Source organism: Rhyacophila brunnea, unplaced genomic scaffold (genome assembly GCF_057557595.1).
Source record: "Rhyacophila brunnea isolate RB1 unplaced genomic scaffold, BYU_Rbru_1.0 scaffold_5, whole genome shotgun sequence".
In the NCBI taxonomy this organism is placed as follows: Eukaryota; Metazoa; Arthropoda; class Insecta; order Trichoptera; family Rhyacophilidae; genus Rhyacophila; species Rhyacophila brunnea.
In genome coordinates this window covers 37,441,051-37,456,801 of record NW_028233170.1, presented here as the reverse complement: position 1 = coordinate 37,456,801, position 15,751 = coordinate 37,441,051, and the positions used below count along the sequence as shown (strand labels likewise).

The window sequence follows — 15,751 nt, the reverse complement described above, 5'->3', positions numbered from 1 at the left end:
GGTTCAAATCCTGGGTCTGACAAGCACACATATTTTTATTCAACTTGTGTATTAGTTAGAGTATGGACCTAATAGGTTGAGCAAGTGGCTGACGTCCACTTCTCGTAAAGACAAAATCTGTTAATATAAACCTCCTCTCTATGGAGGCCCATTATGATCTTATTGGGATCAAACATGGTCGAAAGAAGAAAAGAAGAATAAGAATGACAGTAATGATACATTACAATTTTATTGGTTTATATTTATGTGGAGAAGTAGGTAGGTAAGTATGTGTTGGAGTGGTTATGTTATGGGCCGCTTTGGTGTTAACATTTTATAATCAACTTCTGAGAAATATACGTCGTTCTAAGATTTCGGTATCGTGTAATAATTGTATGACCAATTTGAACTTTTTTGAGACCCCTTTTTATAAAATGTTGACGATTCGGTTACAGCATCTGCGTCAAAGAAAATTGCCGCTTTTACACATACGTAAATTGATCGTTATTCGTTACTAGCTTATAAATGGCTTATTAATACCCAGTGTTAACTATTAGACGGAGGCAAATTGTCTAATATCAGTGGTGAAGGTTGGACGTAGGCTGTTAAACTGTTGTTAAACTTTGGCAGTCAAACGTATTTGTTTTCATTGAAGTGGTTGTTAGTTTTTAAAATTCAATTAAGCCCTGCCTAATCCAAGCCATAATAGATAATAGTCAAAAAATATTCGTTTATCTATAAAATATTTAAAATTATGGCATTAAACCATACACACGGTTTGGCATATGTAGGGTCCAATAAATTCTAAAAATACTAACCTACACCATCTGTATGTATTCTTAATTCAACAAAGTGTCCAATTTTTTGTCAGATCGCTCATAGCATACCTAAATCATTATGTTTTGGTTTAGGCATGGTTCAATTAAATTTTAAAAACAAGCAGCACCATCTGAAAATCGTATTCTTAGTAGGTACAATGAAAACAAATAATTATGACTGAAAAAGTTTAGTGTGCACTATTTATGTTGAATTTTAACAGCCTACATCCACCTACCGCCACTGCTAGATATTATTAAAGATAGTGACAAACCCAGTTTTTTTTTATTTAATTACGAAAAACATTGACAGTGACTTCGGTAGTGTCTTAATAGGGACCTTCTTGCGAACCTAGAAATTATTTAAAATTTATAGGGTCGGAGCAAAACTATTATTACATTCATAGAATATTATTATATTCAGTTATATTATACAATGTAGCATGGGTACACATTCTATTCTCCTACTAACCACGTTAAAATTTTCTTAAGTACCGTGTTGCCTAGTTTAAATTAAATTTATACATAACACAGGGACCTATAAAATTTGCATAACACTTATGTTATGGCACAAGATTTATTGTGGAGTTTGTTTTATTACGGGGACAAACATGACTGGCCAAAACTTTAAAATGTCGCAGACGTAATTTATGACTTACAAAACCTCCCTATTATGAATAATCTCGGTTTGTAATGCATATTATAATAATAATTATTGTGATAACAAAAAATATATAATAAAGAAACTATTTCAATAAGCTCAGGGCAAAAAATAATTGCGGGAAATTTTATTCACCGCTTGTGACTTAGAGCTAATAAATAATAAACATAACACAGAGTGGTTGTTATGTTATTATACGCACTTGTAATGCTCATTGCATACTTGAAATGCGAGTAATGTGAGCTGAAAATAATATACTAATTACAGGGATGTACACGTATTTAAACTGTCCCGTCCAATTAAAATCATCTTCAAGAATGTAGACAGTAGAGTTACGAGTAGGTACGTTAATATTATTCATTTTATTAAATCGTTTTTAATAATACAATGTATCCTAATTATTACCACACAAAAATTCTCCGGCTCCCATAGAAGCTAGGTAAATAACTAAGTTAAATTAGGTAAATTAAACTAGATCCTACTTCACTATTTTCAAATGGGTTTATACTATATTCACAGGCTAGGGTCTTTGGCGGCCCCCTACCTATCCCTAAGGTCAAAGGCAGTGTGATGTATTACATAAACGTTTTTCAAATTATATTTTAGGTCCAATTAAGGGTACCTATTCAGTGTATTAGGTACTAGCGATTTGTAGTATTTTTAATACATCTACTTTGATTATGGAGGTGTCGAGTATTGACACAAAATAATCAAAAAATACATCGCACAATGATATAATTTAAAATGTTAATTGTCGTGAAGTATAATAGCGCCACAGGCGACTTTTTTTTTTTAAACTATTAAAGCAAATTTATGTGTGTTTAACGTATTTATCTGGTCAAGCCACTGCTACGCCGGGCCCATAGGCTAAAACCCTGTCAGCTCCCCCCCCCCTTGTGGGGCTATGATTATATTATAGATATGACACTTCATGTCGATGTCAATAAAGGACGGCAGAGCAAGTGTTTCTTTAAGCACCAAGGTGCATGCTTGCTACATCAGTTCCATGCAGCAGCCAAAGAAGTATGGCATTTAAATATTTTCAATCTGACACGTTCATAGCGTCATGGAAGGCGGCCATGCACAAATCGTGGCTGCATATACGTGACAGGTAGAGATGGGGTAACTCAAATCAGATCTTTGATGTATATATAATATAAGTGCGTTTACTATGTGCCTACTAAGTAATAATTCAATCAAATTAGGTAGGTACCTACCTAAGTAGTTTTATAATTTGATATTGATGATGGCCTCCTTGAGGATGTCTCTGCGTAGGATACCAGCTTGGTCTTTGTTTTGGTTTGGTTTGGTGACCCAGTCTGGTGGCGTATTTATTCACAGTCAGCTTGGGTCTTCAAATTTTCCGACTGGATTTCCTTTATTATGGCCCGCCAATAATTGCAAGCGTTATTATAATCGTGTGGTATGGAGATGTCGATACCTGTTGTATGTCACCGAAAACTTATCAGGATCTTTTTCTTAAATACGGTATAGGTATTTTTATATGCTTTTTGTGCGTGTCCAATAGTAGTAAGAGGCCATCCATGGACTAAAACCGTATGCGGTTTAGATCCGTGTGCCATACTAAACATATGATTTTTGTTCATGAAAATATATTTTCACTAAATTTGTAAGTGTTAGTGTATGGTATAAACGGATACGATCATTGTGTTATAATATACTTTGTGAAAATATATTTCCATGAACAGAAAAGATAAGCTTAGTATGGCACACGGTTCGAAACCGCATACGGTTTCAGTCCATGGATGGCCTATAAGTCAAAACATGTCTCCACCCACCTTTACGAAAATTCAAAATTAAGTAAAATTGATCACTGATTACACCAAAAATATATTACCTATAGTGTCAACAACATAAAACAATGGAATAGTACAAAACTTAAACCCATTAGAATTTGAATTCATAACATAAAACAATCTTTTGCATGATTGATAATGATCATATAGATAGGACACAGGTATTTGGTAATACTCGTACCTACTTCACATATACATTCATCTTAAATACAAACAAATGCCAATCACAACAATACTAATTACCACACATTGATACGTTTCCTGCTTTACCCTGTTAATTGTGATTACTATTTCACAATATGCTATAAGGTTTGATCAAAAATACAATTACAAGAATTAATAAATACCTATTTAAGTATTTCAACGATCCGATAAATTAAATTAAATCAGTTAAATTCAGGTAAAAATGAGAAAAAAACCATTCAATTGTAAGTTGTAAAATGAATTCAATTTGGCAACCCTTGTTGGAAATAAAACAACCCCAAGGGTGGCGGGATAAAAGTGACGTTTCGCGGATGATGCCACGTGCATCTGGAATGCGTCAAGAATTCAACGGCCGTAAACTATGGCGGTGGTTTTCCAACTTGGCGCTAAGGGTGTAAAATAGTCTAAACTGAACTCTAAATAATGTATGCTATTAGAATAAGTAGATCCCAAAAATATGTAAATTAAAAATGATTTATAAACATAGATTCTTCATCGCCTCTATGTAGGTAGGTACTTATCTCTTATAAAATTATTTAAATTTTAGTACAACAAAGTATGAGTAGTGCCTAATTATCAAATTTAATAAATCATGCACTCTATCTAATAAACCATAATACCTACTGAGGTACTGTACTTAGGTATCAATTTTTATTAAGAATGACTAATAAGTAAAATCCAAAAGAATCTCTGCTAAAATAAAACAGAAAAATAAATAAACTTCACCTATTACGTTTCCGTGTAATTTCCGTATTAAATCTACAATTTTCACGGATCGTGTAATTTTACGAACCCAGCATAACATTGGCAAGTAGCAATAAAATATACCTACTTAATGATTTTTTTAGTTAAACTCTGTCTCAATTATTAGGTTTTATGAGAATTAAAAAGATACCTACTGCACATATTATAATGATTTAACTCATTTTTATAAGCACCTAACAGTCGCGAAGGGTGGAGGTAGGATGTTAGGATCCACCATAAATAGTGCATATTAAACTTTGTTAGTCATACATAGATATTTGTTTTTTATTGAACTAAGATTACAATTGCCAGATTACAATTTACAGGTTAGTTTTTAAAAATCAATTAAACTTTGCCATAATAGTTTTGGTATACTTTGGGCGATACCTACAAACAGCAAAAAGCAATTGTGCACACTTTTCCAATCATACTTATTTGTTTTCGTTCGATTAAGAATAAATATTACACATATTGTTGGTTAATTTTATTAAATTCATTAAGCCTTGCCTAAATCAAACTATAATAGATAAAAAAATATTATTCAATCTATAAAATATTCAAAATGATGTATGAGTATTTTTTGACTATTAGATATCTATTATGACTTGGTTTCGCAGGGTTTAATTAAATTTTAAAAAGTAAATCTGTAAATTGTCGTTTTATTACAATGCAAACAGTTACGTGTGACTGACAAAATTTAGTCTGCAATAGGTATTTATGGCGGATCTTAACAGTCTACTTCTACCTTTCGACAATGGCACCTATATATTAATTAGAAAGGAGTGATGAATTTTGAACTTACCAAGTTAAAAAGAGGAAAACTGCTCCTACATATTTTTTTTTAAATGTAATACATTATAAGTACGTAAACAATTAATTATTTTTTGCTAACGCTATAACTAACACAATTTACTGGAAAAAAACATTGCCAAGCACTGGTTGTAAAAACATTACAAAATAGGGTGTAACCGTTATTGGTGTAGGGATTAGAAACGGTGGAATCCAAAGTTTTATTTATTACATTGCACACACCTGCTTAAAAAAACTATTGGTTGTGTGTACCTATTTATCTAGGTACTTTGATACATTAATAATCTAATTAATTTTAAAATTAAGAAAAAATGGGTTAGGTAGGTACCCTAGTAAAATTTGGTTATGAATTTAAACGACTTCCAACGTTTGAGTTAGTAAAATAACTAAACTATTTTAATTTTAATATCACTATATGTAATTAGATAGACACATAATAACATACTTAAGCACTATTTAAAACAAATTTGTTTTGGCTCCTTAAAGATGGCCCTAGTATACCGAAAAAAAAATCTATCGTACTAAAATTGATGTGAATAAAAATCAATCTGTTAATTTGTTTGTATTCATAAATAGTCATTTTCGTCGGTCCAGAACCCATAATTTATATTCGAGTGTATGATTGACTAATGATTGCAATGTTTGGGGTCGACGGTAAATCATGACGGCAGGAGGGTTGGAAATCAGTGGCGTGCTATTATTTTGAAATTATATCACACACTATGGAGGAAAAAATCATTGGGTGAAACAAATACGTGAGACCAAAGCATTTACGAATTTTTTTTTCAACGATGAACTCTACCATTTTTTTACTATTTGGCACAGTCTATGCAAGTCTTTATATAGGAACTTACATTTATAAATTTAGTAACCGATAAAAAACAGTTTGTATAGTTTCATCCGGTGGAAGATAGGTTGTGACTGACATGTTTTATAGGGAATGTATACAATATATTATACCTACATTATAATGACCCTTAAGCAATCATTTGCTACTTCTAGAGAAACTACAGTTGAGGTAATATATTATCGAAGTGAAAAGATTAATACTTATGTTACTTAATCCATAAAATACGAATCTCCACAAACTGGAGCATGTTTGAACCGGTTTTTACGAGGACTGGTTATAAGCCATTTGCTCAAATCATTGGGTTCTTGCTCTGGACTACACAATCATCGAAGAAAACAGTAGATGACATAATCAGAAGCGGTATTTGAACCCGTCATTCCATAGGTAAGTGCTACCCCACGGTGGGTGGTTAACATTGGCTAATAACTATTGTTTCTTCTCTTTTTAGTAGGTAAGATACTATTATTATCTATAGATTTTATAGTTGAACTAGCAATATGTAGGGATTTTATTGAATTGAAATAATTGTAATTTGTCTTTAAGCTACCCGGATACCTGTATTCTGGAAGGTTGTTAAATACTACCCACTAGGGATTCCAATCCCGGGATCTCGAGCTATTTTCGATACCTATGAATCCCGGGATTGGTAAACATAATCCCGGGATTTCGGGATTGATTTTTGTCTAGATTGATTGATCAATGTTTATGGAAAATAAAATAAAATCGAAATATAACAGAAAAAATACTTTTGATAAAAAATAGCTACATTAGAAATAAACTGAGTTTGAATGAAGTTTGATTTATACCCATGTGTAGGCTGCCGATTCATTTTATTTTTTCACATAAATTATTAAAAATGGAAAGATTGGAAAAAAACAATGCTTTGCACTTTTAACAAAGTAATTCCACCATGATATCATACGTTTACAGCAGTTTCATATTTGGCTGACTTATTAGATTTATGAAGCGGAAAGGCTATAAGTACGCCATGATTATTTGCTTTACTATTTTAAATCTCGCTAATCCATTCATTAAGTCTTTACTATCAGAAACAGCAATCTCCTATTAAATTTACATTATTATTTATATTACAATATTATTTACTCCATTAAACTTGTGTATTTCCAAGATTGAACGTAAACAATAAATGTCTTAAATAGTATAAATTATACTAGATTTATTTTTGACCGATTTTATCAATGTTATTTGTAAATATAAAAAAATTATATTAACAATTGAAAAAATGCCAATCCCGGGACCAGTCCCGGGATCCCGGGATTGTCAAATTGTAATCCCGAAATCCCGGGATCAGAATTTAGGCTCGGGATTGGATTCCCTACTACCCACAGAGTATACCTATACAGCGGTGCTACGGGTAGCATCCTGTAGCTTGACTTGGGAAGACGCGAGAAGGTTGGCGAACAATAATGATGTCTGGAGGCTTCGTGTGGTGTGTCCATATTATGAAACATCTGAGGGGCGAACATGGACAAGAGAATAATAAGAAACTGAGAGTATTATCGTAGAGTTACATACTTTACAAATTAGCTTTCCTGCTAACATGTGACATCTTAAACATATGTTAGGTACTCGTTAGTACATAAACAGTTTGTATTGGGGGTAGAATGTTTGGTGGGGGTTCCGCGACTTACTTTCAAGATGGACAATATCAATTGCGCAGAATTTGGAATGTCATGGACTCAAAATATGTTTATATTTTAACTTAATACCTACTAGTAGGTATATTGATACATGTTTATAGGATATCCGATATCAGTGGCAGTATAAAGGTGGAGGTAGGCTGTTAAGATCTGACATAAATAGTGCACACTAATCTCTATCAGTCAAACGTATCTGTTTTAATTAATGTAATACTACAATGTGTAGATAGTGTTCGTTAAGTTTTAAAATTCAATTAAACCTTGTCTAATCCAAGCCATAGTAGATTATAGTCAACAAATAGTCGTTTATCTATAAAATATCTAAAATTATGCCATTACACTATACATAATTGTAGATATTTTTTAGATATAAGATTTTTTATCGATTATGGTTTGGTGAGGCTTAATGAATTTTAACTAACCATCACAATCTGTAATATGTATTCTTCATTCAACGAAAACAAATAGGTATGACGGAAAAAGTGTGCACTATTTTTGTAGGATCGCCCATAGCATACCTAAACTTGTATGGTTTGGTTTAGGCAAGGTTTAATTGAATTATAAAAACTAACCGGGACCATCTGAAAATTGTATCCTTAGTTCAATGAAAAGAAATAAGAATGACTGACAAAGTTTAGTGTGCATTATTTATATCGAATTTTAACAGCTACCTCCACCCCTTGCCGCTGCCCGATATAAGTACATCTACATGTAACGTAACATATTTGGGCAAACTATTTGTTAGATTGTTTCATAAGAATCATGATCACGTACCTAATTCATATCTTTTTTTGGAGCGTTTTACCTAAATCGGTCATTTACGCCAATGCTTCACTAACCAAATGGTTAATTTACTGTCTGAAATTATTATTCTTACTTATGTCTAGATATTAATTACCAAAATATTAGTCGGTATTTTTTTTTCAACTGGTCACCTATTTTTGTTTAAGTTTCCATACTTTCAATTTTACCATATAAGTACCTACCATTCTCATATCTCTTCGTCTGAATTATTTTATTTGATCATCAAGATATATAGAAGATTATCAAGAATACTGTATGGCTAGATTTAGTAGTCAATTCATAGCCGATTCAAGAAAACTGTACACTCTTTTTGCTTGTTGCACTTTTATTTTAAATTATCTACGCCACTGGCCATAGGGTAGTGAACCGATCATTTAAAGGCGGCGGGAAACTAATTGCATCAGACAAATCGCGGCAGTTAAGAGCGAAGAAGTGTGCGGTGGTGCTTATAGTTTAGTAGGTAGATACGTACGTACTTCAGTAATACGCTGGGACAGTAATTCGATGTGACAAACATAGCCACAAAGTGTTTAGGGAATGATTTAATTTGGATTTGAGTAGCCCAATGAATCCCTTCTTGGGTATTAGGTACCTTAATATTTTGTATATCGTGAGAAACTAAACGTTAGGTAAATACCTATAGTAGGTACACTGGGATAATAATAATTTTAGAAATAATGTGAAATTTATCTTAACATCAAATTATTGAAGATACTATGTAATCTTTTTCCAACTGTACCATACCTACATATTATTAACTACCTAGAAGTAATGTTACGTTATAAATGTTATATTAAATGATGTACCTACGTATTATATTTGTTCTATAATCAGTATTAAATTTGGGTACACAGAGGACCGATGCGTTGAAAGGTTTGGAGGTCCCTTTAAAAAAATTACCTTTGCAAAAAACTGCTATTAAATGTTAAAAATGTAGTAGGTAGGTATCAGATAGTTATGCCTCCAGAATATTTTAAATCTTTGATGGATTGTTTTCACTTAGATTGTAAAAAATAGATCCTACGTATTGTTTTACGATGATGGTTATTTTGATGAAGCTACTGCCTCACCTGTTTCATGGAAAACCTCGGCTATTCTTTGTGGCTGGCGCTCTAGAATCTAGCTAGAGACTGTTCACCTCATACGCATTTCTCTTGGTGGCTACCTTCAATGCGATTAATTTTTTGTTTTTGATTTTTGGTTTTGATTTGGTGTTGGTCATGGCCCCCACATCCTGAAGCGGGCCCCCAGGACAGGGTATTTGGCGCTCCCTTTACCCATCGCTAGGCTTAAAAGCAGTGGGACGCTCTACATAAGCGTTTTCTTAATGGTGTTTCCGGTAGAATTAAGGGTACTCGGTGTATTTTTAGCGATTATTTTGTATTGTTGAATAAAGTCACTTGAATTAAGAAGTTGTCAATTATCAACATACAATAATCAAAAATTGTACTTATCACAAAACTAGATATTTTAAAATGTTGATACTCTTCAAGTAAAATAGTGCCGCAGGAAACTTTTTCCCATCAGAGCCAATTTGTGATAAATGTTTATCTCCCTTATCAGGACGACCCCTCACGCCGGCCCCAGGCTGGAGCTCCGTCAGCCGCCCCTTTGTGGGGGCCATGGTGGTGGTACCTACTCTGAATATTAAAAACGAACGTAGCATCTATAGTCTATGAACGTAGCAGTTGATAATATAAACAAACATAATGTGGATTTGTGGATTAGGAATACAGTATAATAATAAGGAATGCATGTCAATACCTACTGTCAATGCTAAGATGTAAAATAATAACATTTTGGAATTCCATCCAATATTAGCGAATGCATTGGTGTAATTCAGCCAAGTAAAATGGACAATATGCAATATAAAATGAGCTAGCACTTAGTTTCCTATATTCCACGAAAGTGGCATTCGTTAACGTGCCTAGGTGCCTAATAGCTGATGACAATTTTAGTACCTAAGTACCTAGGTGCACTCAAGTTACAGAGCATTGCAAAAATATTTAGTTGTGTCCAGGAACTTCAACTTAAGAATAAATGATATTAGGAAAGTAGGTAGGCTACCTACTGTGATCCAACATACAGCTTACCTACCTACCAATCAAAATTTGTTATGTTGATTTAATAGGGTAGGTAATTATGCAGAGACTTAGATCTTATTATTTAATAATAAAACTAATTACAACCCTATATGAAAATTAATCCTTTCTATGCCGCAATTAGTTAATTGATAGTAATTAACGTAAGAATCGGTGTAATTAAGGCGTGCAAAGACGCTCTGGGCACTTATCCGGTTAATTAGGTACCTACCGTCATAGGGTTAGTTTTCCGCCGGAAAAATTTCTTATTTTTTGTCAGTTGGTTGGTAGGTATATCGAAAACGAGATTTTTAATATCGTGTTTAATCAGATTATTTGTCAACTACTTTTCCATTTAAATATGATTAAGCACCCCCCACTACACACATAATAATATTATTATAAGATGCTGCTTGGAATGTACCTAGCAGTCATTTAATAAATTTCCGACTTTTAAAAGTTCTCTTGTTGGAACTTTATTAGTGATCTTTTCGTTTACCTATGAAGGTATATGAATATCAACATAAATGTGTAGATATGTAATTAACAGTAGGTGTTGATTATTTCTCACAATTAATAGTACTTTAATCTGTCTGTGGGTTGAGCATTAGGTAATATACGTTTAAAATATTGATAATGGCGTTGTTAGGTTAATATCTAATATTAAGTAGTTACCTACAATTTATTTATAATAATTGAAATTTACATATGAATTTTAGACATATTATGTTAATATTGATTGGGGTATTTATTGATACACTGATGACTAAAGAAGGTGCTCAGAATATAAAGTTTGATCATGATGCGCATCGGTGTATGGATCCACCAGCTGTCATTAAATCTAGTAAACTCAGTTACAATAGATATATTTTCTATACTTACCTATATATATATATATATATATATATATATATATATATAGAAAACAATAGGTATAGGTACTAAAGAAAATATTGACAATAATTATTATTGATATCTACACTATTATTAAATTAACTGGAATACAAAATAACACGGCAGAAATTCATGCATATATTTTCAAGCATTTTGTTATTTGTTTTCATATTTTACTTATAATATGGAGAAGGGTCGAGGTAGGCTCTTAAGATTGGACATAAATACTGCACACCAAACTTTGTCAGTCATATACCTATATGTATTTGTTTTCATTGAACTAAGAATACAATTTGCAGATGATGCTGGTTAGTTTCTAAAATTAAATTAAATCCTGTCTAAACTAATCCATAATAGTTAAGGTATGCTCTGGGTGATCCGAAGAAAATAATGGTTTAATTGCAAAATTTTTGATTTTTTATAGATAAACTAGTATTTTTTGAATTTTATCTAGGTACTATGGATTGGATTAGGCAGGGTTTAATTAAATTAAAAAAAACTCACAAACACCATCTACAGTCTATACATTGTTGTCATAGTTCAATGAAAACAAAATAATACGCTTGACTCACAGAGTTTAGTGTGCACTATTTATGTCAGATCTTAACAGCCTACCTCTACCCTTCGCCGTTAAATGACTAGGTTTAACTTTCCATAGCTATTTTCTGTAGATCCTAGGACCTAGGGAATGTAAAATTATATACTGGTTGATATATACTTAACAGTAATTAAGAGTACCTACCTACCTATATTTACTCACCTACTAGAGAGGCCAAGGGTTTTTATAAGTCGGTAGATATTTTATTCAAAGAGTTTTGCCATGAAAAATGTAGGTAGGTGGATGGATACATAAGCTGTTATTTAATAGCTTTCATTTTGTAGCAAGCTTCCGTTAATATAAACATTGACAGGCAGCCGCAAGAGCTTTACCTAACGCCCCAACTAACGATTGTGCCATGAAACCTTTCTGTGGTCAGCTAACTTTTTACAAATTGCCGCCCATTTTTTGCGTAACACTCTCGTAGGCGTAATACAGAAGCCTGGCAAAGTAAAAAGTTTCCCTGAGAAGCCTTTGGTCAGCGATGACGTCATTCCGCCAATGGAGAATAAAAGGCTCGGTATTATTTATTTTATTGTCACGGAAAACAATCCGCAACTTTCACAATAGATTATTAATTTACGTTATGAATAATAAATTCTTCAGAATTTTTCAATTAATTTTAATTCACGTCTCATTACGACATAAACGTGATTCTAATTCCTTCTTAAAAAACTCGTGATGATAACAAAAGGAAATAGTATTATTATGGTGGGCAGCTGTTTTTGCAGGTAGGAATTACCTCTCCGTTAGCTTCTATGTACGGTAGCTACCTACAACAGACGTCGACTTCGCGCGTCATTACTGCGATAAGGAAAGAGCAATGATTTGGTTTTCACTATTTTCATCTGTGCACAGCCACCTTCCATGACGCTATAAGCGTATCTGAATAAAAAGATTTTAGTGGCTACTTCCTTGTTCTGAGACGAAGCCGAACGGGACTGAAGTAGAAATCATGCATATGAACGCTTAAGGAAGTTATTTAGAGCAGTGCTCCGCAACCGGTGTGCCGCGGCACACTGGACTGCTGCGAGACGATGCTAGGTGTCAATACGATTTATTTTACTTCGAACATCATTTGAAAAACACTATTTTAAAGTTTCACACTGTCTTTAACCTTAGCGATAGGTAGGGGGGGGCGCCGAATTTTTTGCCTGGGGTCCATGTTTTGGTGTATAAATTGTTTTACGTGTGGTGTGCCGCGGAATTTTGGAAAGACCTTATGTGTGCCGTGGGTGAGAAAAGGTTGTGGAGCACTGATTTAGAGTATAGAAAATAAACAACGAATCTTGTCGCCGTCATTTATCTTTATAATATTAGTGGCATTAATAAAAGTGTCCTCTGTAGGTACTCATGTACTGAAACTCAGAGGTTTAAAGTGATGAATCTAAGGAGGGATCGAAATTATTCTGACCTCCAAGCTTTTCAAATGCCTCACTGTTAGCCTTGGTGTGCCTTTAGAACATTAAGTACTTAGATAGGTAGGTACCTACCTATACAAATTACTATTAAAATTACATTACAAATAAACTTTGTAAGAATTGGTTATTAGTCATTCGCTTAATCCGTTGTGTCAACATAAGGAAGTAGTTATGGCATCTCATTAATAAAATTTGGATGGAAAAACTTTATTAGGATTTGTGCGGTCGAATTCCATTGCAGTCAATCTGTAACAATAATTGCGTAGGTACCTACCTGAAGTTCCGGATTTCATGAACCCATGTAAATACATAGAGACGTTATATTACTGTCATAATGAGGAGCTGAGTAGAAAAAGCGCTTGCGTACAATTCGATCGCTTTGCAGTGGCATTGTTTTTAGAATTATCGATTCCATTTTTACCATATTACCAAAAAATATTTAGATCTGACGACTAGGTACATGCGGTGCTAAATAGTAAATATTCTGATTGGCCGTAGATGCTTTAGTATGCACATAAAACATAAAACAAAAAAACGACAGGTTAAATAGATTTTCCTCAAATCTATAGTTTAGCGCTTATGCCTCTCATCCACCCAGGTCCTCAATTTTAGTGTGTCGGTGTAGGTATCTATATCGACTTTTATATTGTTTACAGAATTAAGAATTTTAATTTTCCTATGAAATGTACCTAGGTATATTTCCTAAAGTAAAAACTAGTTTGCGACGGATTTTATTATTCTTGTAAACATCATCTGTGAATCTGGATTCTCATAGTTGCCATAAGTACCTAATTTAATATTTGCAGATAGATGATATCTAAATATTAAAAGCAGAATTCAATCAATATAGGTACCTACCTACTTGGATACCTACCTAGGTTACTACTACATATTTAAAATGTTAGCCATTTCATTCTTTTAAGTTTATAATCTTATTAGTAGATAATATGTACCAATTCATTTATATACTTACTTAGTAGAATATTTTTCAATTTTTAGGTAGAATGTTTGGTTTTATTACTTATTTCAATAAAATAATTACTTGGTACAAACCTCATAAAGTGACCGCTGGCTCTTTGGTGAAGATCCAGATCCACGTTTGTGCTGTAAATCACTTCCGGAAAACTTCGCGGACCGCTTTCCGCGATTTCCGTTTGAAGGAATCGAAATCCAATTTTGATTTAAATATCTTCAACAATTGCACAACAAATTATTATTATTGACATGTCAGTTCATAGTTCTAATATTTATTTAAAAAATCACAATAAATTATGTTGATGATTGATGTAAACTTCCGACGATTGACAGTTCACAGACGTTCCGGACCGGATTCGATTGAAAACAATTGAGATAAATTATTGGGAAGTTATTAACGAGGCACGAAAGATGTCATGTTGGTATTGGATCAAGAATCATGTGTTGACACCCTTCGGTACAATGGCGTTAATTGGTTTAATAAATACTGATAATGCTGGTCGCAAATTCGATTTACCGTTCCGTATAATGGGCGCTCAATCGAAACGGACAGAGTCGAGCTTCACGACATACTGCTGACAAATGGTGTATTAAACCCCAGAGCGAAGAGCCGGGGGGAAATGGACCAATGGAAGTGCGAGCCGCGCCCGCACCGACTCGCAACGACGCCTCATTGGTCAGATTGTCTAGAGTTCTTTTTTCAAATCAAACGCTGGCGTCTTCTCGAGCATGAAACGAAAATGCCGGGAAGAAAGAGCGAAAAGAAACAAACTCGCTTGTTCTTTTCACGTGCGTTTATATGAGAGTTTTTTCTTGTATTTTGTGCAGGCGTATGTTTTGATTACTTTCAATTATATGTAAAATGCGGTTGCTATGATATTAAGTATTGTGCTTTTTTAGTGATAGAGCTTTTATTGTCTCGCGCGCGTGATTCTCGGAAATGTTTTAAGTAATAATTGTAAAGGTGTTCATTATTTGAAATAAAGAAACTGTTGTGCCATAGTACGACTGTATTATTAATTATTAAGATTCTTTTGATTTGGTAAATGAACCTTAAAGTCCTTAAGAACATACCTACATGCATTATTAGGGGATTTAGGGATTAGCTACCTCATTGAGTACCTACCTACCTATATATATTATTTAATTTGGTATGAAGGTGTGCAGGAACCTCTAAGTATGTGTTACCTATATAAAAATATATAGCTGTCGATTCTTAGTACCTACCTACCTACACTCCTACGAATACTTCCTATTGGTAGATAATTTTCTCGGCTGATTGCTAAGTAGGTAGGTACCTAGGTAGTTGGTAGTTTATATCATTATTTATTCCACTCTCGATGCGCTGAGGAATGTTGGATTCGCTGTTATGTCTCCAATTTTCTAGGTCTCTTGTCTTATATTACCAACCTAGTTCTGTTAAATTTAATTATTTCG

General features: G+C 33.3%; 1 protein-coding gene across 2 annotated transcripts in view; it reads right to left on the bottom strand.

The window, feature by feature from the left end:
* LOC147066362 (uncharacterized) overlaps nucleotides 1-14,888 on the bottom strand; it is a 126,641-nt gene extending 111,753 nt beyond the window's left edge. For both annotated transcript variants that reach the window (XM_085955499.1, XM_085955500.1), the window contains exon 1: nucleotides 14,393-14,888. In XM_085955499.1, the coding sequence (XP_085811625.1) occupies nucleotides 14,393-14,397 (5 nt within the window). In that variant the 5' untranslated portion in view covers nucleotides 14,398-14,888. The remainder of the gene's footprint in view (nucleotides 1-14,392) is intronic.
* Nucleotides 14,889-15,751: the final 863 nt, after the last annotated feature.